The sequence below is a fragment of the Parus major genome, chromosome 15 (genome assembly GCF_001522545.3).
Source record: "Parus major isolate Abel chromosome 15, Parus_major1.1, whole genome shotgun sequence".
In the NCBI taxonomy this organism is placed as follows: domain Eukaryota; kingdom Metazoa; phylum Chordata; class Aves; order Passeriformes; family Paridae; genus Parus; species Parus major.
Window position 1 is genome coordinate 9,777,093 of NC_031784.1, and position 21,712 is coordinate 9,798,804.

The 21,712-nt window shown below is 45.1% G+C and overlaps 1 protein-coding gene across 5 annotated transcripts in view; it reads right to left on the reverse strand.

The window, feature by feature from the left end:
• TAOK3 (TAO kinase 3) overlaps positions 1-21,712 on the reverse strand; it is a 73,892-nt gene that overhangs the window by 11,673 nt on the left and 40,507 nt on the right. For 3 of the 5 annotated variants that reach the window (XM_033518053.1, XM_033518055.1, XM_033518054.1), the window contains exons 9-15: positions 21,295-21,386; positions 19,272-19,365; positions 17,834-17,915; positions 15,283-15,450; positions 12,325-12,531; positions 4,296-4,430; positions 1,368-1,382 (exon numbers count right to left, since the gene is read on the reverse strand). In XM_033518053.1, the coding sequence (XP_033373944.1) occupies positions 1,368-1,382; positions 4,296-4,430; positions 12,325-12,531; positions 15,283-15,450; positions 17,834-17,915; positions 19,272-19,365; positions 21,295-21,386 (793 nt within the window). The remainder of the gene's footprint in view (positions 1-1,367; positions 1,383-4,295; positions 4,431-12,324; positions 12,532-15,282; positions 15,451-17,833; positions 17,916-19,271; positions 19,366-21,294; positions 21,387-21,712) is intronic. The other 2 variants (XM_033518057.1, XM_033518056.1) reach the window with 2 other exon arrangements.

The window sequence follows — 21,712 nt, forward strand, 5'->3', positions numbered from 1 at the left end:
CAAGAGGAGATGAGAAAGAACAAGTCCAAAATTTTAGAGGAAAGGTTTACAAAGGCAGCAGCCAGATGAGTCCATTGGGAGAAACTCAACCCTTTGGAATAAAACATCAGTGCTTCAGCAGAAGAGGGTGCAAGGTACCTGGTTCTGGAGCCAGGCTGCCCTGGTGCCATTCTCCTGGCCACATCCAGGGAATCCTGCTCACATGGACACAGACACTTGGCTCTGCAGGCCCCAGATGAGATCACATCGCTCTTTTCCTGGCATTTGGATTTCAAAGAGAACACCAAAGCCCTTGATTGAGTCTTCACTGTCTGATCTTTCTATGAAATGAGATGTCAGATGTGAGGGTGGGCAGGCCCTAGCACAGGGTGTCCAGAGAAGCTGTGGCTGCCCCTGGATCCCTGGACGTGCCCAGGGCCAGGCTGGATGGGGCTGGGAGCCACCTGGGACAGTGAGAGGTGTCCCTGGCCATGGGAGGGGTGGAATGAGATGAGCTTTAAGATCCTTTCCAACCCAAGCCATTCTGGGACCCTATGAAGTTTTAACTACTTGATCATTGCCTTTGAAAACTGTAAAAGCAGCTGTTGAGGAGATGCACGAGGCAGGGAGGACCTAAGGGGTCAAGCCTGAAAGACACCCACAAGTGCAGATCAATGCATCTCTGAAGAGATTCAAAACACAGCTTTCCCTTGAAATGTGGAGAGGTGTAGTCTCATCAACATGCAGAACCTCTGCCCTTCTTTTCAAACAACAGCTTGCTGAGTTTCAAGAGATTTCTGGTTGTAACTTTTAATTTATGGATCACTGATAATCTGTGAAATAATATGGAGATGTAGGCACCCGGCCTCCATTTCACATGGCAACTTTTACTCCAACAGCAGAAATATGCAAGGCATTTTCCACCACTGTTCCAGGTGAGTGATGGTTACTGTTACCACACAAAACTGATCAAAGAGAAAAGTGGTGCAGAAGAAAATGACTACTAAAATTGCTGATTGAATTATGACCAAAGTTAAGCTCCATCTTTCTTACCCACATTTGCTCATTTTCATTATTTTCCTTAATCTGAGCAATATTAAAACACTACTGCAAGACTCAAAAGGGGAAATCCACAGCCTGTTTCTCTGAGGACAGTTCATTTGACTATTTTCTTGGGAGGTCTGTCAAGTTTCCTTCATATGCACATGATGCTTTTGCAGAGTAACAGGGCAAGGGAATCACTCCTCAAACCACCAGGTCACCTGGAGTGTTCAGCTATCTAATACAAGTTCCTCTGTGACCTCTGCACTCCCTGAAACTGCTGCAGCTTGTTTTTGGAAAGAGATCCAACTTGTACACTGGAGTACTTTTAGGGATGCCAGTCTTACCTCCATCTGCAATATCTGTGGGGAGAAGAGCAAGGACTTGAGGAACTCAGATCCTGGACTGCACCAGCAGGAGCAGCTGTGGAATGATCAGCCCCAGACTTGGTGCTTTTCTTCTAGAAACACTGCCCTGGTCTCATGTTCAGAGGTAGTTTTCAGCAAATCCCATAAAAGGAAGTTTTTACACCCAAATATCATTCCACATCATTGAATTTGGGGGCAGAACTCCCATTTTTGATTCTCTGCAATACAGGCTACCTGATGCTCCCAACTGCACAACCTGTGCCCAGGAAGATGTTCCCAGCTGCTGAGAAATGGACAGCAGCCAGGAGGTAGGGAACCATCAAAGCTTGTTGGTTTGCTGGTTTTCAACCACTGTGGCACCTTGAGCACCCATTCACACAGCAAAAATCTTTCCCAGCTGCCACTGAAAGAGTAAATTAACTCAGAGAGATGAATAAAGCCTGAATTTCTGGGTTCACACTATGAATTCCAGGCATGTTTAGGTCTTTCTCCTTCTATCAGCTCCATGACTGACCTTGCCCTCCCCACAAATACTGGACAGGGAAGAAGGAAGAAGTTCTCCCTTGGCCAGAGGAGCAGCAGCATCCAGCACCTGTCCTCACTGACACCATCCAGGCACTGACTGGTGACAGCAGTAAAAAGTGCTCCAACACAAGCACTGGCACCCAGATTCTGTGCAATGGATTTAAACTTTTATTTTTTTGCCCTGGATTTCCATTTTGGAACATGAAAAGGTGGGAATGGAAGATTATTAAAAGGAAAATTCATCACCATGAAATATTTCTGTGGCAAACACAAGGACAGTTCTGCCCTGCCACACAACCTCAGAAGTAAGGACACACCAACACCTCCTGGAGTGCCCAGGTGGTGTGTTGGGAACTTCCCTCTACACTGGGAAAGGGAGATGTGTGTATGAGAAGGGGACAACAGAGCATGTTCCACAGAAAACCCAAAAAAGAGAAGCTCTCCAAAAAGCTTTCCATCTTCCCCACCCAAAATTAATTTTATCTTTATCATCATTTGGTCACCGAAGCAGAGAGATTCAGCAAATCTGAATTTCTGATGGAATTAAAAGGAATTTAGGCAGACACAATCCCAGCCCCACAGCAGGCTGCCATGGGATTTAGGAATGACCTTGGGATATCAGCTGTCCTCCCCAGAGCTCAGGGATGTGGGAATACCTCACAGCCCAGATTTCCATTAGTTCCCAAAGGGAGCTATCCCATGCTATCCCTTCAAGCCACCCAGGTAGCCCAGGGGTGACATTTCCAAGGAAGACAGGAGCTGTGGGCTCTGCTGCTGAAGGCAGGCCACAAGGTGCAGCAGCTTTGCACAGGGAGTAAAAGAACATGAATATATTCATCACACATATCAATTTATCAATGAAATTGTATGTCTGGAGTATGATACATGAGTCATTCATCATTTCTGCCCTCCAGCCAACCTAACTGGGTCCTGCTTTTATCTGCTCAGCGCAGGCAGTAGAAGAGCTGGCACTACACTGGGTGCAAACACACACACACACAAAAAAAGGAAAAATTCCCAGGGCAGAGGGTCTCCAGGAGAGCAGGAATCCTGCCCCTGTCAGGTGTGCTGCATGAAGTCCTCTAACACAGTACCCACACATTTCTAGGTCACTCTAAACTGGGGGGAGCAGGGGACACCAGCCTGGGGGGCACTCAGGGTATGGGCACCCAGAAATACACCTGCAAAAGATGGGATTCAAATGCTCCCAGGAAGCACCTGGGCAGAAGCCTGAATGCCACAGCATCATTTTAGGTTTTAACAGCAGCAACAATCACACAGAAAAATTTGGGCTGCTGGCTCTGCTGCTGCTTCCCACCTGTCACAGCCTTTAGCTGTGGTCACACACACACACACACACACACACACACACACACACACCGTGTCTTGTGCATGCAGGAACGGGAAGCGATTCTGGGGATCCAGAAATGGTGGTCTGGAAGGAGAACCCCCATGGTGGAAGCAGGAGAAAGGGGAAGGGGAGGGCTCACTGGTGTAATTTCGGGGTTGGTCCAGGATGATGTCATAGCACTGAGCAAGTGCCATGGCCAAACCGTGGGGACTTTCTAATGCTTCCCGTCCATCTGACCTCTAATACCAGCGGGCTGAAATATTTAATAGGACATTCATTTTACCTCTGAAGGGCCATTTTTCAGTGCTTTCCCTGGAAAAGGCTGCTCGCAGCCCGGCTGGATGCGGGTGGGGGAGGCGGCACACAACTAACTCTTCCGGCACACACCCCTTTCCCTACTACAAAGGCATCCACAGCAATCACATTTGCAATAGTACAAATCTTGATGGATTCATCCCATCCCCCTCCCCTTTGTAAGCCCACAGCCCGCTGTAAGCCCTCTCTCCCTTATCGCAGCCCAGCAATCCTTCCAAGAGATCGGGCTGGAAAATGCAGTCACGGTACAGTTGCTTGAAATAAATGAATGAATGAAAAAAAAAAAAAAACCAACAAAAAAAAAACAACAACCAGGCATCAGCTCAGGGCGGGCAGCAGCGATCTTATTGTTCCCAAAACCATCTGCATCTGCATCTCCACGGCGTTCCAGCAGCTCTCACACACCTCACACACACTTCATGCACAAGCAGATAAATATATTAACAAAAGGGACGGGTGGGAAATGGAGGCGGAGGGGGGAGAGGATGAGACGATATTAACTTCACCCGGGAAGCTGGGTTATCTCACGCTGGAAATGCACAGAGAAATTCAACATATTTCACATTTCCATCTCTCTCTCTCTCTCTCACACACACAGAGGTAAAATCTCTTTCAGTGCAATATCCAGTTGCTATGCCAACAGCACCAGCAGCAGGGGAGGCGATGGCAGCGAGGGGAGTGGGGTGGGATGGGTGGGGTGGGATGGGGGCTCTTACCAAAGATGCTGATTTGATTGTGGCAAAGCGCTCTCGGTTCCGGTAGTGGAGGGCCTGATTCTGCACTGACTGGGTAGGCCGCACCTCAGGCCTGCGATCCCTGTGGCCCACCTCATCCCTTATAAATACATGATCCTGCAGAAATGGATAAAAACAAGGAGAAAGTCCGGCTGTGCTCTTCCCGCGGCGGCTGCCTCTCTCTCACCCCTCTGTCTGCACAAGCGCGGCTGTAGGAGAGGCATAGTTCAGCTCTCTGCTTAGCCCCGGCAGCTCCCACCGTACAAAATGAATAAGCAACACATTGCAGCTCGGCGCGTCAGCTGATCGCTAGCAGGATGCCTCCGAATCCCTGGATCGGGCTGCCTTTTTTTTTTTTTTAAATCTTTTTTGGTTTTTTTTAAACCTCCAGTATTACATATGTGCCAGAAAAAAGCCAGCCGGGAGCAGAAAGCAGAGCAGGGCGATCGGAGTCCTCGGGAAGGTCGGGTTCAAGCACTGCAACCCAGCGATCCTGGTGAAAACGTGATTCCCATGTCTAGCCACGGAGATCCTGTTCCCTTTTAACACCACAGCAACATCCTGCCTCATTCCCTTTGCCGAGCCGTGTGTCCTCGATAGGCTTTCTTTGTCCCTCGTTTGCTATCTGCTGTGGGGGACGAGCATCCTGGCTAAATCCACAGCAGGCTGGAGAGGACCAGGAAAGCCTCCGTGACCACTCAGGGATCCTGCTTTCCAGTCATGATCCTGCACAGTTCTAGCACTTTCTCTCCACAGCCCACAAAGGATTTTTTTTTTTTTTTTTTTTTTTCCTCCTCTCTTCCCTTTTTAAAGCAACAGCTCCCAGGTTTTAGCAGGAATGGTTCCCGGTGCTGCTTCCCTCCTGCTCCCTGGCAAGGCTTGGCCGGGAGCAGCTGTGCCTTTTCCAAACGGCACGGGCAAATTTGGGAGTGGAACAAAGCTCCGGGAGAAACCCTCCTCAGAAAGACCAGCAAAAAAACCCACACCACCACGGTTTTCCAACTGGAATGGTGAGTGCCAAAACGAGAGCACCTGCAGGGATGTGCAGCACACCTCGGGGATGGAGCAACCTCTGGACACACAGCACACCCCACCAGCCTTGGCTCTGCAGGGCCACGCTGTCACCCACCAGGGTCATGACTCCCATCCTCAACCTCTCATAAAACCTCACCGGAGGACTGAGATTCTTCCTGAATTAAATCAAGTTTCCAGTTCTGTGGGGTGCAAAACAAAGGCTGCCAGTGCCCAGGAAGCCCTTGCAGGGAAGAGCTGCCTCCAGGAGCAGGACCAGCTCTGCCACTGTGCCATGCCTCGGGGCAGCCCCACAGTGAGACAGCAGCCACCATGGAATGGGGTCTCCATCAGGACACTGCTGTCACCCCCATGCTCCTTTCCCACCCCACAGACACCTGGTTTTCCCCTCTGCTGGCCTCCGTTTCCAGCTGCTTCTCACCCAGACCTACACACTCAGACCTTTTCAACAGGATTCTGGAAACGAGCTCAAGCAAAAGCCAATTAGGTGCAGAAATGCTGATATCAAGAGCTGAACATCGCATTGATTACAAGTGCTTTAACCCCAAAACCTTTCCTTATCCTTCCTTTGGAGTGTTCCCAGTCCATGCTCACCTTTCCCTTGCCTTTGCACAGTGCCCAAGGCCACCACAGAGCCAAGTCTGCACCAACTCCTCTACACCCACACAAGGGTCACAGAATGAGCCAAAAGAGCTAAAAAAGACAGATCTCCATAGAGATACAGAGTGTTACAAAAAGTTGCAGTTTCATTTTGTATTGGTCATCCTTATACTGGCATTTGTGGCACTGTCTGACAGGAAAGGCAGTGAGACCACAGGAGAAATCAGTGAGAATTGGGCTGATCATGGATCTCCAGATTGTTCACACTGATGTGATGGGCTGGGCTCTTGGACTTGCCCACATTCCTGAGAATGAGCCACATCTGAGGCTCCAGAACAGCCAACCCCAAAAAATCCTAATTAAATATTTTAAGTCCAACAGCATCACTCAGCTTCATCTGACCCACATCCTCACCAGAGGGATCTCAAAGCCTGCAGTGAAGATCCACACCAGACTGACCCACCTGAACCACAGACGAAACATCAGCACCCCGGAGCCACCAGGGCTGTATCCCAGCCATGAAATGAAGGTGGGGACAGGACAAACGTCACCCCTGGTGACACACTGAGCCTGCAGCAGCACCTGTGAGTGCACAGGGTTCCCAGAGCCTGCTAAACAATACCCCAATCTCTGGATCATCTCCCTTCTCTCCATTACATTGGTATGGCAGGGGGAATGGGAAATATTAAATCCAGAGAAGCTGCAGATCACTGAAAAAATACCCTGACTTTTTAAATGGGCATTCAGACTTTTCAAAATGCTCCAAAACACCACCTAAAAAAACAAGTTTAAGTTGCAATTGCTTTTTATGATGGAAGATTAATCTGTAATTTACTTTTTGCTATCCAAGAGATGGATTTTTAGAGAGCAGAGTGTCACTCTGGCCTTGTTCTATGGGATCTCTGGTTACCTCAGTTCACACAAGAAGCTCAGAGCAGAATTAAACTGCGCTTCAGGAACGTGAATTAACCACATTCTGCATTTCAAACTCAGCTGGGTAAGGAATGGGAAAATTCCTTTGCAACTGAGCAAGCCAAAGGACCAATTTCAAGGGGACAAAAAACTCTGTGGTTGTTCTTAGCACCCTTTAATCAGGGGTGTGAGCATTCTGCAGCAGACAGGCACCCACCAGCTCTCAGCTAAGCACAGGGAACCTTCATAGGCACAATATTTCTTTGGGAAAGCTGTCCCACTACCAAAAATAAAAACACTTGGCATGAAGAGTTACCAAATCTAACAGGTTCCACTGCCCCAGGGACAGCTGGTAAGAGAAATAAACCTACGAGGAGCCACATCTCCACCAGCCTTCCTCAGATGAGGTGACTGATGGCAAAGACAAACACCTCCCTACAAGCCCAGGAAAAAAGAATTTTGCTACTTTTATTTTAAAATAGAATTCTTCTTCTCCCAAAAACTTGCTAAGAGAAACTGCAGTTGTAACTGTTGGGACAGATAAGGAAATTTTATTTCCAACTTTTAGCTTCAGATGCATGGGAAACAAAGACCCAAAATTGTTAACTCAGTTCAAGGTACCCAGTAAGTAAAATCTGACTGAAAGCACCCCAGAAACTCATCAAGTTTGAGTCAGGGTACCTCTCAGCCCCAAATCTGCACTTCAAACCTTGGTTTGTTTTTAAAGTAACGTATCTTCTGTATACACTTCATTTTCTAGCTGTTTTCTGTGGTTTTCTGCAATATTTGCCTTAAAGATGCAACTTTGGGCATGCTCAGCTCACAACTCACTCATTAAAATCATTTAATTCAGGGCCAACAGTCCAGAATCTTCAACTTCCTACTCAAGGAATAATTTATTCTTCTGACTGTATCATCCTCATAAAGAGTTTTCAGGTTGACCAAAACAAAGGGGGGATTTGGCTGGGACACTGCCAGGCAAAAACCTTTCTCAAATATCCCCACAGCATTATCTGAGCAGAGCTGGTAGAATTTCCAGTGGTGCTTCCAGCTGGATCTGAATGGCTGCTCCTGGTGTATTGCCTGAGCACCTCACAATGAGTTTGTGCCAAAACACGAGTTCAAAACCCACCACAGAGTGGATTTTGCTCTGTGTCCCATCCCAGTTCTACCACACACTCTCTCTTCACCCTTCTCACTGAAAAAAGGCCTTTACCATCCAAAATCAGCTTTGGGCTGGGACACCTCCACCTTCTCCCTTTCACAAGGGGGTTTTTTGCTATGCACATCAAATGAAATCTCCACAGACACAGGAGGACTCCAACTGCAAGGGCTGCCAGTCTCCTACACAAACAGGAAAGGCAATTTCCAAGCCACACTAAGGACTTCTATGGAATTGCAGCAAATCCCTGCTTTCTAGGAATTTAAAGAGCAAGTTAAAAAACAACAATGTGGCACAGTTTGTCTTAATGCACTGCATTAAGTGCCTCCATAATTGACAGACAGGTTTAAGCTCTCTCCATGCACAAAATTCCCCACAAATGCTGAAATTAATTGGAGCAGCAACAGGAGATGTGCACAGGTTAATTTCCAGGATCTGGGAAGTCACTCAAGTTGCAGCAGTTATTGCAAAGGTACTTTATTATTACAGATATTGGGTGAGAATCTGTGATGATCAACTACAAACATCCTCTTTTTCCTCTTTTTATTATAAATCAGATCTTAATCACAAGATTTCCCTGACATTTTACTGCCCAAGTTTCAGAAAGCACCAATGATTTTAAGATTGAAGCAAGAAACAGCTACAACTGATACTGCAGTTGAAAAAAACCCAATATTGTACTGGCTTTTTTTGCTTAGATTAAAAGATTACAGTACCTTATTATTATAGTTTTGCAGAAATAAAATAACAAATGCATTGAGGACAATGAAATAATATTTCTGAGAAGCCACCTGTGCTCACACTGCCATTTACCAGCAGCTGGACAAAACAGGTGACAGAACATCTCTGATGCACCAGCTGATGCCTATACTCACTTTATTGTCTTCCTCTGGGAGACAAAAATCTTTATCCTCATTTTTAGGATGAATTAACTGATATTTATCTGATTTTAAAATCTGGGTTATGCATCTTTGAAGCACAATGCATTTGGAGTTTAACTCCCTGCCCTGTTTTGTTGGTTTTTTTTGGCTCTCAGATACAACTGTGTTTGTATCAGAGCTGTAATTTACTCTTCAGCTCTCAACCTGTGCAGCTGAACAACTCCTAAAGGGAGATGGATGTGAGAATGTGTATCCATAGGCAAGATGACCCTTGGATGGAGTAGCAGAGTTATTTAACCATATTCAGAAGAGACCCAGAGCTCTTACACTGAACATACTGAGATGCACATGGAGGAGCTCACCAACCTGCAAAAGGGCAAGGAAAACTTCCTCATCCAAACCAGACATCTGAATTTCCTGAACAGAATATGCTGGTGCTCAAGGTGTCCTCCTGAGGGAGCAGGGTTTGATCCCAAGGATGGGTTTCCTGCCTGAGTAGCTCACATGATTGCCATTTTTTTTTCCTCCCAGGAGTTCAGGACACAGCTATAAACTAAGTAACACAAAAAGCTCCACATTCAATTATGGCTTGTTATTATTTCCAATATTTTATTCCTGTTTGGTGGTTTTTCTTCCAGCCTAACAGGTGTACTCTGCCAGGTGGGAGTCACCCTTGCTCTAAGCACAAGTGTAAAACCACAGAGCTCTGCTGTGTTGTGGAAGGGATAAGGCTGTGCCTGTTTTCCACAGAGGATTCATCCCAAATGCAGCAAACCCCAAGCACCTTGGCTGCCGTGAACTAGCATAGCCAGTGACAATTAACCCGATCAGAGCAGGTCATTTCACTTACCCTGTGACCACAAAACATTTTTGGAAGTTACAGCCAACTAGCAGCTGTTAAAAAAAAGAAAGAGAATGAGTTGTTTACAAGTGCTTTTACTCCATCAGCCTCTTCCCTAAGCCTCTGCCTTGGGGTAGCTGGTCACAGGACAGATGCCAGGAGTGCTCCTTGGGATGCTGGAGGCTTCTCCCAGCCAAGAACCACACAGGGATGGGCTGCTCCTGATTTCCTCCAAGCCAAGGCCACCCCAGCCTGGCTCTCCACACCAGGCAGCAGCTGGAAGGCTGAGAGCTGCATCTCACACCACCACAGACTCCTTTCCTCCATCCTACATTTTACTTGAATGTGACGTTCTGGGGCTGTGGCCCAAAACACCAAAAGGCCTCTGGCACTTTAGAGCTTTGAGCCACAGCAAAAACCAACACTCCAGGCCATTCTGCCATCTTGGACCCCTTCCACAATCTGGAGGTCATTAATTAACACTTTTGTGGAATACCACAATTTTACACAACACCTTTGACTTTCACCCATGTCAAAGCCATCTCATATGTGACCCTATACCCACAAAATGTTGCTTATGTTCATCAGTATTTTCTTTCTAGCCTTTAAAGGCTGATCAAATATTTGAAAAAGAAGAGCTTAAGTTAAACTTGAACCCAAGGTTCTTTCCATTGTGTCTGTGAGGGGCTCCAGAGTGATACCCAAAACTCAGCTTCATCCCAGTTTCCAGAAACACAGTTAAAGCACAAACTGTTACCTTGGAGGAACAAGGAACTTTACCTTGAAAATAAAGTGGGGTGTATGTATATGTAAACCCCCCTGAAATGTCCAGCTCCAGTTTTAGTCTCTTCACATGTATTAATACACACATGAAGCAATTTTCCATTTAAAACAGCACTCCCCAAAGTGACAAAGAATAAAAAAATAGTGTGCTAAATTAAAACAATGTATTTGCAGACTGGAATATGTCCTGCTACACCAAGTCCAAATCTGCTTTATGAATTACATACAGCAGAAGAGAATGTTTTCCAAGGATCAGCACTCCTAGCCAATCATTAACTGTTTTGTGAAGACCATCAGTGCAGACCTGGGCTTTCTGCTCCCAGAACTACCCTAAAACTCCTGTGTTAAGCAATCTAGAGATGATTTCTTTTGTAATACTTCAGGTGCAAGTGTGGTTTGTTTCAAACCAGATAAAAACTTCCATGTGGTGTCCTGTTTGTGCATCCTACTCAACTGAACAGTTACACACAAGTCTAGGAGGACTGAATTTACAGCATCAGAAATCCTGTATTTGTAATTCACAAGTGTCACACAGCCTTTATAAAACATAATATTAGTCTTAAAACAAGCAGGAATTCTACTCCCTTCACAAATGCCATTCATGTCTGGTGGGAGCAGCTTGTGTTTTGTTTTTATCCCCTCTGAGTAATGACTCTGAGCAGTCATTATAACCAGTGAATTCTGTGTAAAACAATCCCTCAAACTTCCATCTTAATGCACAAGCAAATATGGCTATTTAACAACATGAAAGTTAAGTTAACACACATTTTGAATGCCTATACAAAATAAGAAAGAGCTCCAATCATAACCACCCAGAACATCCATCAGTGGTGCTGCTCCTCATGCAGGACATTTCCATGGGCTGGCATTTGGTACCTTACATCTTATTTTCACCTTTCTGAATAAACAATCTTCTCTAAAGATGCTGTCTTTAGGAAAGAGGCAAACCCCTAAAACCTTTGCAACTTCTCTGCCAGTATCTTTAAATATGCAAGATCACGTTTTGTTGAAAATAAAATTTTTCAATAGTTCTTAATATTCAATGACACAAACCCTGCACTTCAGGAGGAAAAACTGCTTACAAATATTTAGTTAGCTACAAACCAAGCTTTCCTGTAACCTTACAGACAAGAAACTCATACTTTTCATGCTGCTGCAATGTTTTAGCTCCTCTGGCAAAAAGCAAACGTACACTTTGAAGTTCCTTGCAAATGAAACCGACACAACCAACCTACATTTTGCTGCCCACCAGCAAATGACACTGCTAAGGCCAAGCCAAAACTGTTTTAGTCAGACAAACAGTGGAGATGAGATGCTGGCTTACAGCTAGACAATCTTAGCTTGATATCAGAAAATGAAAGGCATCAGATCACAGCATGCAGCAAAGGAGCAGGAAAGCATCGAGTGGAACCTGACTCCAAACATACCTCGTGGGAAGGGTCCAAAGTTCTGCACATTTCCACTCCTCACAGGGAAAATCCACGTGCAGGCAGGTTTTAATCACACACTGTGCCTGGCAGAGGGTTAGCTTGGCTGCCAGGACCAGCACAGGACACAGAACAGGCATTCCCAAAGAAAGAAGGATGTCTCAAGCAGAGAGGAAGAGGTGCACATGCAGGGCTGGGCATGCAGGAAGTCTGGGTAACCCTGCCTGGGTACTGACAGCTCCTTCTGTAGCAACCTCTTTTCATGGGCAGAGGTTCTTTAGATGCTTTTAAAGACAAAAACCCCACAGAACTTGACTCTGGCAAGCCCAGCAGCAGCTCCTGCTCTGAGCACAGAGCACCAGGGCACACGTACCTTCTTGTGAACAACGGAGGAGGTGGAATTAATGGTGCTCTCGTCACTATGCATCATGACCAGCTCAGGGCTGCTCTCATCCAGGACCTCCTGCATGCTGCTCACACTGCTGCTCTGGCTGCCTGTGCTCACAGACATGCTGGGGATGGAATGGTTGCTGCCCAGACTGTCCATCTTCCTACTCAGGTTTGATCCATGCTCACTGTCCTATAAAACAAGGGGCACCAGTTACAGATCCCGCAGGACATCACCTGCCCGGCACGTGCCTGCCACGCCCAGAGACTGTTTTAAAGGTGACTCTGCAGACTTCAAGGGTCTCTGGGCATTCTTTTGCCAACTGCACATATCAAAGGGCTGTTTGGGTTCTGGAATGTTCCATATCGGGCAGGCAGCTTCTGCCTTTTCCCCTGCAATCTGATTACATCAGGTTTCAAGCCAGTTTATTACCACATATCCTTAAGTTTAGGCATGGATCTTGGCTTGATAGGAGACATCCAGGAATACTGGATGGCTGGTGGAAGCAGCCTCATAATTAAGAGAAATGATCCAGGTTTGAATTAAAATGATGCTTCAAGTCAGGATCTGCTTTAACACATTTCCTGAATCAGAAAATATATAAGACAATGAACCTGTTTATTATTTGATATATTCTACATGGTGTAGAACATGTCCTCCATGCCCCAAGCAGTCAGCAATTCGATTTTATCAAGCTAAAAACCCCTTGAACTTTGTGTTTTCAGCCAAGATAAAGTTGAGTGAAGAATCTGACTCAGACGAGCCTGCATTATTGTAGGGGTTAAATCTTGGATATACATAAAGATCCCTCGTATAAGAGGTACTTTTGATTCTAAAGTCAAATATCAGGAGTTAGCAGCCTTTTTTCTTCTTCAATACCCATAGGAGTACAGTAATGCCAGAGTATGCACTTAGTCTGGACTGATTTAGAGAATTTATGGAGTCCTTTGTAATTAACTACTGGCACCAAAGAGGCTCACAAGGAGCTCACAGTGAGGACAGAACTCTGAACATCCTTCAGCTCCTGGGGTGAAGCAGCCTTGACTCACTAAAATGAGCAGCCTGCTGCTGCATCCAGTTTGCCCTGGCCTCTGAAGGGAGCTTGGGGAGAATACCATTACAAATCAATTAATGGGGAACTCATTTTGTTGGAGACCGACAGAAAGATAAAATTGAGACTTGACAGATTTGCCTTTGATTGTGTGATTATTTTTTAAGCAATCAGCAGATCATTCAGAGCCTGCATGAAAGCACTTAAAATCCAGAATAATACTATTTTACAGAGAACATAGGCACAGGGGAATTAAAATATTTTCAGGATGCTTATACAGAGCTGCAGAAGAAATCACATAATGAAGGATCTGAGGCTGTGTAATTAATGAATGTTTATGCAGGAAGAACAGAGGTGGGATTGCATATGCAACCTTAGCACTGACTTCAACTTTCACCTTTTTGGAAGGGCTCTGAGGAAAGCATTAGTAATATTTTGCATGTTAAAGATTTTTAAGGCTCATCTTCCACCTTAGAAAGGCCAAGGCAGGAGGAGGAAGTGCCTGGTGGCATTTCCATTGGGGCAGGTTCTGTCCCCAGTCCAGCAGGAACTGCAGCACATGCTGGGCCTGCTTTCCCTGCCCAGTTAGTGACACACACGAGCAGTGACACCTCCTGTGGTGGGACAGGGCTCAGGGGCAGTGCAGAGCATGCTGTGCACATGCAGAGTGTCAGCTGCATCCCTGCCATCCCTGCAGGAACAACAGCTCTTCTCCCTGCTTTCCTCAGGAGCAGGGACAGGAGGAACAGAAGAACACACCTCAGAGCCAAACACTACCACGTGTTTCCTGTTGAGCTTGGAAGTGGGAAACCCATGCCCTGGCACTCTGCTGACACCTTGTCACATGTGGGGAGAGAAACTGGAAGGTTTCAGTGCACAGGTCTGACAATGCCCCAGTCCCCAGCTAAGCTCCAGGTCTGGAAGCTGGAAGAGACCTTTAATCACAGCAATTGCTGCTCTTGCTCCTTTGGGGAATCTTCACAGAGAGGGAGGGGCACAAAATTCCAGTCCCCCCCTCCTGCAGCTCCACCTGAGACCCACATGCCCATTTCATTAACCATTTAGCTTTAAAGGAGCATTTGACACTCCCAAACCTCAAACCCAAGGCCCTCTGAGCTTGGGCACCTTGCTGTGTGTTATTGCCTCACTCCACTGAAGCCAAAGGAGCACAGACATCAATTTGTCTGTCAGTGTTTTTCATTGGGAAGCAGTCACAGATTTATTTATGCATTGTGCCTGCACCAAGAGACATTAATTTCCACCTAAGCTCATCAATTGAAAAATGACTGGTTTCCTTCTCTCAACCACAGTTAGGGTCAATTATCATATGCTGATTAAGTGGGTTGTTTATTACAAGATTTAAACTGAAGCTGCATTTTAAGGTCTTTAACCTTTTTCTTCTTTAACATTAAAGAATTCTAAAAAAATAAGTCTTACTAATTCAGTGATTTGCTTTTCAGCTCATGAGAGGCCAATTACTTTACAGTAAAGTTATGGTAATTGAAAAAATATTAACATTAATGGAGTTGTTTTGACTGTGCAGATGAGAAAGAAAAGCTTGGGCTGTCAAAGACCCTCCTCCACACAGGCTGGGAGCCACTTCTCACAGAGAACCTCCCTCAGAATGAGTTTCTTCCCTAAGGCTTCCAGAAGAAAGGGCAGTGCTGGAAAAAAATCCCAAGTTTCACATGTACAGTAATTGGCAGCTTTTACACTGAGCGAGGACTATCACTCATTATCCTGTCCTGTCTCTCTGCTGATGCAGATGATATTCCAACACCATTCCTCACCTGGGCTGTGCTTGTTCTGCCACCCTAAGGACAGGAACATCTCCCCAGCCCTAAAATTAAATTACTTGTAGCAGTGTAAAGGGGGTAACAAATCCCAGGTACCTCCTCCTCCTCCTGGGACTCGTTCAGGGGGCCATTCCGTGTCTCCTGGAACAGGATTTTCTTCATTTTCCGGTACTGCAGGTTGTCCAGCTCCCTCACTGCATCCTTGGTCCTCTGGATGAGGTCTATGAGCACCCTGGGTGGTCGGTCCCGGCGGACAAAATCGTGCTGGGTTAAAGGAAATACAACACCTCGTTTCAGACTCTGGGGTTAAACCAGGGACAGTGGGGGACTTCTCAGAGCCCTGAAGTGACAGCTCCCATTCTGAAATTTATCTGTTCATATTCAATAATTGGTAATGCCCTTTCTCAAAGACTCCAAACACACTGAGCTCGTGCTGGGGTCAGGTTTTCTGAGCTTTCCAGGCTATGCAGATGACTTGTCCCTTCCTGAGCTGGTGCACACTTCAAACCTTGGAGGCAAAGGAATGAACAAAATACATCCAGAACAAAGAAGAATCAACCTGCAAACATTTATCCTGCATCCATCTATTCCAATTTGCACATAAAGCTAGCAAGGAGACCACAAAGTTTATTTATACCTAAAGCTTTTGTAGCCAGAGTTGAAATCAAATCAGGCTCTTGCCAACTCTTGCACAGGTTTTAAATGCAGACTTAATAAATTCCTTAATGGTATTTAAGAACATGATTAAAGCCTCCTCTCTGATTTATCAGATACATTCTTCCCTGAACTGTGCAGCTGGCAGTGGATATAGAAGTCTCCAGCTTTCCCATTTAACCTTGGCTACAGCAGAAAACCTGAGTGTACACTTGCCAGTGCTCTATATGGGATCCTACAGCTGCTTTAGTAGTTCCCAAGGGGGATGGCTTTAGGGCACAAACATCCTCTGCATGCTTGTAGAAAAATCTACAGTGAAAATAGAAAAAATTGCAATGGAAAAAAAAAAAAAAGAAAGAAATCTGGGTGAAAAAACATGAATTGCAAATGCCACAAGGGGCTTTTGTTCGAGCCTCAACAGCTGGACCCACCTGCAAGGAAATTCTCAGGAGGGTCACCTTTGCCTGCTTGGGCTCACAGCTCTCCTGTGGGCTCAGCTGGAGAGTGAATTCATGCCCTGGAGCTGGAGGAACCAGCACATGGAGCCTCAGCCCACTCTAAAATGAGAGCCTTCAACAAAAGAGCTGAAAGGATGAGCTAATCATCTTTTAATGATTTGTAAATAAACAAGGAAAGCACCATGCCACAAGCTAGTTTCTCGTTTTTAATTGAATTCAAACTGTTGTGCATTTGAGTTTTGCTAGTGGGGACAGCCAGTCATTTCAGTACCCATTTTTTGCTTGTAGTGATGGTGTTTATTTTTGAATCAGAGCTAAAAGTTCTCAACATCATTTCACACAGAAACAGAATGAATCATTTCTGCTCCTCAATGCAGATAACCACCATTTATTTCTCTGTGAACAGTAACAATCTGCAGCTTATTTATGATTAGGAAAAAAAGGAACCCATTTTTATCTCATTGTAGTTAATTTTTAGAAAGCAGTGAAGCATTTGGAAGCATGATCCTGAACCTAAATCCATTCTATGTATGCACTCAAATATTAAAACGTGACCACATGAAAAGTGTAGGGCAGAGAGAAATATGAATAAAACATAAATATAAAATATGGAATATACAGGATTTTGGGCTCAGATCTCAGCTCTAATTGTTTGTACAGACTCCAACCTAAGGTACTCCTGAAATCACATCCTTCAATGAACTCAGCCTGTTCCTAGAAAGCAGCAAGGCTGCCAATCCCCAGGAATGAATCACTCCAAAACCCACAACATAAACCTATTAGCTGGTCAGGGTGCTACAAGTAGAACCAGGGAACAAAACACTGATTATTTGCCACAGCACAAATGTACCACAGGAAATAAAAAAATGTACCAGGTGCCAAAGGGAGCACAAACAGCTCCTTCATCATTTACCTGGAGAGGTCATTGGCACCAGCAGCCAGAGGCAGAGCAGGGCTAATAATCAGTTTTAAAGAAAGGCAATACCTAAAAGAAAAGCCACAGCCTGATGGAAAAGGGGCTGGACAGGATTTCACATCTCCCTACCTTCTAATAGAAGGCTGCTGCTGAATTTCCCAAAAGCAAAGCCCTTGGAGCTGTAAACAATTCCTGAATTTCCCAGGTAAACTGAACCCAAATGACTTAAACTGGAACTGATTTATGATTCACTGACAAAACCTTGGCAAACTCTACACACATCACTCCCAGGTCCCCCTCCTACAGGCTCTTGGCAATTGTGGACCTGTAAAAACCCCTTCCAAAATGATCCACTTGTTTCCAAAACAAGTTTAATTAATTGGGTTCAGTACAGAAACCATGAAAAGGATTGAAACAACTTTTGGGTCTGGTGGTTTGGGTCTGCTACTTTTAACTGCTAAGTGTGATGCATGAATGGAGGGGAATAGAAAACAAACAAAAAAAAAAACAACCAAAGAGTGGATTTTTGTAAGGGCAAATATTTGTTCACCACCTTTACAATTATTTTGGTAGACAAACAGATTTCCCCCAGATTTCTGGAAAGGATTTGATAAATTACCCGTAACAAATCTGTTGATGATGGCCTTTCCTGAGGTATTTTCTGTAAGCAGTAATCAACAAATCCCCTAAAGGAGTCTGACCTGCAAAAAAAAAATTAAAATAAAATAAAAAAAAATTAAAAATCTAAATGGAAAAAAAAAAAAAAGCTCAGTATCTGGAATACATTCAAACTTAGCAGTGCAAAGCAAAATAAAAACGATGACTAATTTGTTCTTAAGTTCTAAGGAAGAGAAAGTAACTGGGTTTTTCCAAATTCCAAGTTGATCTCATCAATTCTTTCCCAGTTAAAGGTTGTTGAAAGAACAGGGACACACAACTATCCCTCAGCACAAACTGAAAACCAAGTTACAACTACATGTACCAGTCACTATTTATGATTTTACTTCAACTGCTTAAAAACAAATGACAGTGGAATTATTGGGACTGATCTCTGGGAGGTTACAGAGGGAACCCTGACTCTCTAAAGCCCCTCAATGCTCAGTTCAACACTTGAGGCTTTTTATTTGAGGTTTTATCCCAAAAGAAAGAAGGAAACTGATCTTTTTGGTGCCACTGGAGTTAAAAGGAGCACAAAAGGCACCTTGGTGACTCCAAGAGAGCAAACAGGGTGCTGTAAAAAGGTGCTTGCAAGAACTCTGAGGTGGTGCTGTGTTTATCCACAGCTGTCTCTGCTCTGCAAATCCTGCACAGAACGTGGGGACCAGGCTGCAGGCAGCAGAGCAAGCTCCTGGAACCCTGAAAAATGGGCAAAACAGAGGATGAAATAAGGAAACTGGATTGATAAAATAATCAGAAATTAAACAGTTGTGCTGCTCAAACGCCCAGCAGAGAAATGGGGGAACTTTACACCTCAGCAGGAGCTTTTGTTTCAAGCCTTCTGCAGGCTCTGCCCAGCATCACCCCACAGCAACATTCCAACCTTGGGTACCAGGAACTTTGCTCCCACAGAATAACAAAGTGTTCTTGTGGCCAAGCTCAGACCCTGGCACTAGCCTGGAGCACAGGGAGTGTGCACTGGCCACAGAGCTCTGAGGGCTTTTGGAGTCACCCACTGACAAAAATATCCAATTACCTCCACATTCTCCTCCCTTTCTCCACATTTCAGCTGCACAGCAATGCTAACAACTCTTCTGCCAACAGGGATCTTTGGCAGCTGGAAACTTTGCTGATGCTGAGCCATGGCTGGTTTATCACATCTGAGAATATTTTAATTCCTGCAGCAGCTACACCCCAGAATTAACACCTCCACGCTTTTAGACTGCAGAACAGCCAGAGTGACAGAAGGTCAAAACTGAGCCAGCCTACACAAGATTTGAGAACACACACAGATCACTGCACAGCAACCAACATGTTCATTGTCAGGCTTGAACTGTGCAGTGTCACAGGCATTTTCAGGGAAATAAACAACAAAAATCAGCTGTTAATGGTTCTCTTACCATTCATTTGATTGTAACCTAGGGGAATCGTTCTGGGCTATGTGATATAAGGCACTCATTGCATTCATGTTGAAAAGTGGAGGCTTCCTTTCAGCTGGAAAGAGAAAAGAACAGAAAGGTGTGATAAGGCTGTCTGGAAAAAAAGAAATGTATGGAAGTATGAGCATGAATGAAGTATGAGCATGGGTATCACTGCTAAATCAATACTCAGTGCTGTTGTCATCACACTTAGGCCAATTATTTTAATATTCCAAGTTAAACCCAGACACCCACTCAAGGAAAGCTGCAATTCACTTGGAGAGGGATGACAAAATCCAGAGAGAGCAGGATAAAAATTATAAGGAAGACTTTGCAGTAAATTTTACTTTCACTGTAACATCTCACACCTGATCTGCTGTGGCAAAATCAGCTGAAACTGAGTAAAATTAATCTTAAGCACAGTTCAGGGCCAGGACATGCTGTTATCAGTCCCTGCAGACCTTTGATGCACTGCTGCAACATCTGGATTGCAGGAAGAAGTGACTGCCTGCCTCACCTGTCAGTCCAAGTGGGACACATCATCAAATTCACTTTCCAGATGTGCCATAAACTCCCTCTCACTGAAATGCTCCCCAGTCCTTGCACCAAGAGGGCACCTGTCCAGCCTCCCCTGACCTCTCAGGAGGGCAGAACTCAGTTCTAGGGGAGGCTGGTTCTCACCAAGGTCATGGTGCCAGGATTTCTCAGCTCTTTCAGGCCAGAGCAGTCCCTTGCAAACCACATTTGCTTTTCCTTAATCACTACTGACTTCAGCTACACGAAGAATTAAGACATCAGCATTCAAAGAAAGCCAAGTGCTGCTCAACAGGAGATTTCCTCCCACTGCTGCCTAACCTCCTGTTCAGACAGGGAATCATGCAAAGGCAAAGTTGCAAGTTTAAAGAAGTTGAATGCTTCTTAAAAGGGTATTTTTAAAGAAAGCAAATCCATCATCTCTGTAAAGTGACTTTGAGGTTTCTGAGTAAAAAGCTCCACAGAAATTCTGGTACCAAGACTGTGTCTACAGAGGGCTGCACAGCCTCTCTCCTACTGCTGTGATTTACTCCTTGAGGAGCTGTGACACACCTGGACTCCAAACAAACAAAAATCACTGGCCATGCACAACAACAGAAGGCTGAAACTTCCAATTCTGGCATTCTTTGTATCAAAACACAGCCTGTGTCAGCATGCTGGCACATGAAATACAGCCATGTTAGTTACTGGTTATCTACACCATCTCAGTTCAGAGATAACATTTCTTCTGCACATCCCCCTCTTTGTTATCTCACACATTTCTGATGATTAAACATCCACCAATGACATTTTCAGTGAACTCACCCACACAATAAGTTATTAGTGCTGTTAAGCAGAATCCATATCAAGACTGGTTTTTGAAAGTAATCTACTGAGCACATGCAGTGTCAATACTCAAACTTGAAACACACACTCAGTCTGCTCTGTGTACCTGCCATCACATCCACCTCTGCTCCAGGCTCTGTGGATGTGTATCATCTGCCCTTTGCAGTGCAAACCCTTCTCTTCCTGTAAAGAACCTGTCCACGATGATTCATGGCACAAACTCTTCAGCTGAGACTGAAGATTTTTGTTTCAGAGAGCAGGGAAGTAAGAAGAATTGAAAATGAAATGTAGGTCCCTTCTGACACACGATCCTTCGGACACCAGTTCCCTTGACACGACAGCTGGGACAACTTTCTCAGAGTGCAGCTTTGAAAACACAGATGACAAACCATAGTTTCCTCTCACTCAAGAGCAAAATGCTCTGGTTCTCCAGGGAATAACTGAACACACCAGACTAACATGAAAGCACAGTGCATTAGTGGCTTACTCTTGATTTGCCAGCAAAAAAAAAAAAAAGATTTAACTCAATGTCAGAGTTTTCCAAGTCAGACATTTTAAAGGGGAAAACTGCTGAGGAATAATGATCTTCCCTTTTTGCAGGAGTTCCCAACACACTGCAGAGTTAATTAGCTGTGTGTTCACTCACCTAACTCGATGCATGTGATCCCCAGAGACCAAACATCCACCTTCCCGTCGTACTGCCCCTCGTCCATAGCAAGGATCACCTCTGGTGCCATCCTGCCAACCACAGAGCAAAGGCTGCCTTAGGGGACACACAGGGTCACTCCAAGCACATCAGCTCAGCTGCTTTCATCCCCTTCAGCAAAGCCACAGACCAGGAGAGACAGCAGAGAGCTGGGGAAAAGTGTGCTGGAATGGAACAGGGACTGAACACACCAGCATCTGCTCAGAGGAAGGGGGGAAAGCAAAAGAGGAAAAGAAAGGGGAAAAGCAAAAGAGAAGAGGGGGGAAGAGGAAAAAAGGGGAAAAGGGGGGAAGAGGAAAAAAGGGGAAAAGGGGGGAAGAGGAAAAAAGGGGAAAAGGGGGGAAGAGGAAAAAAGGGG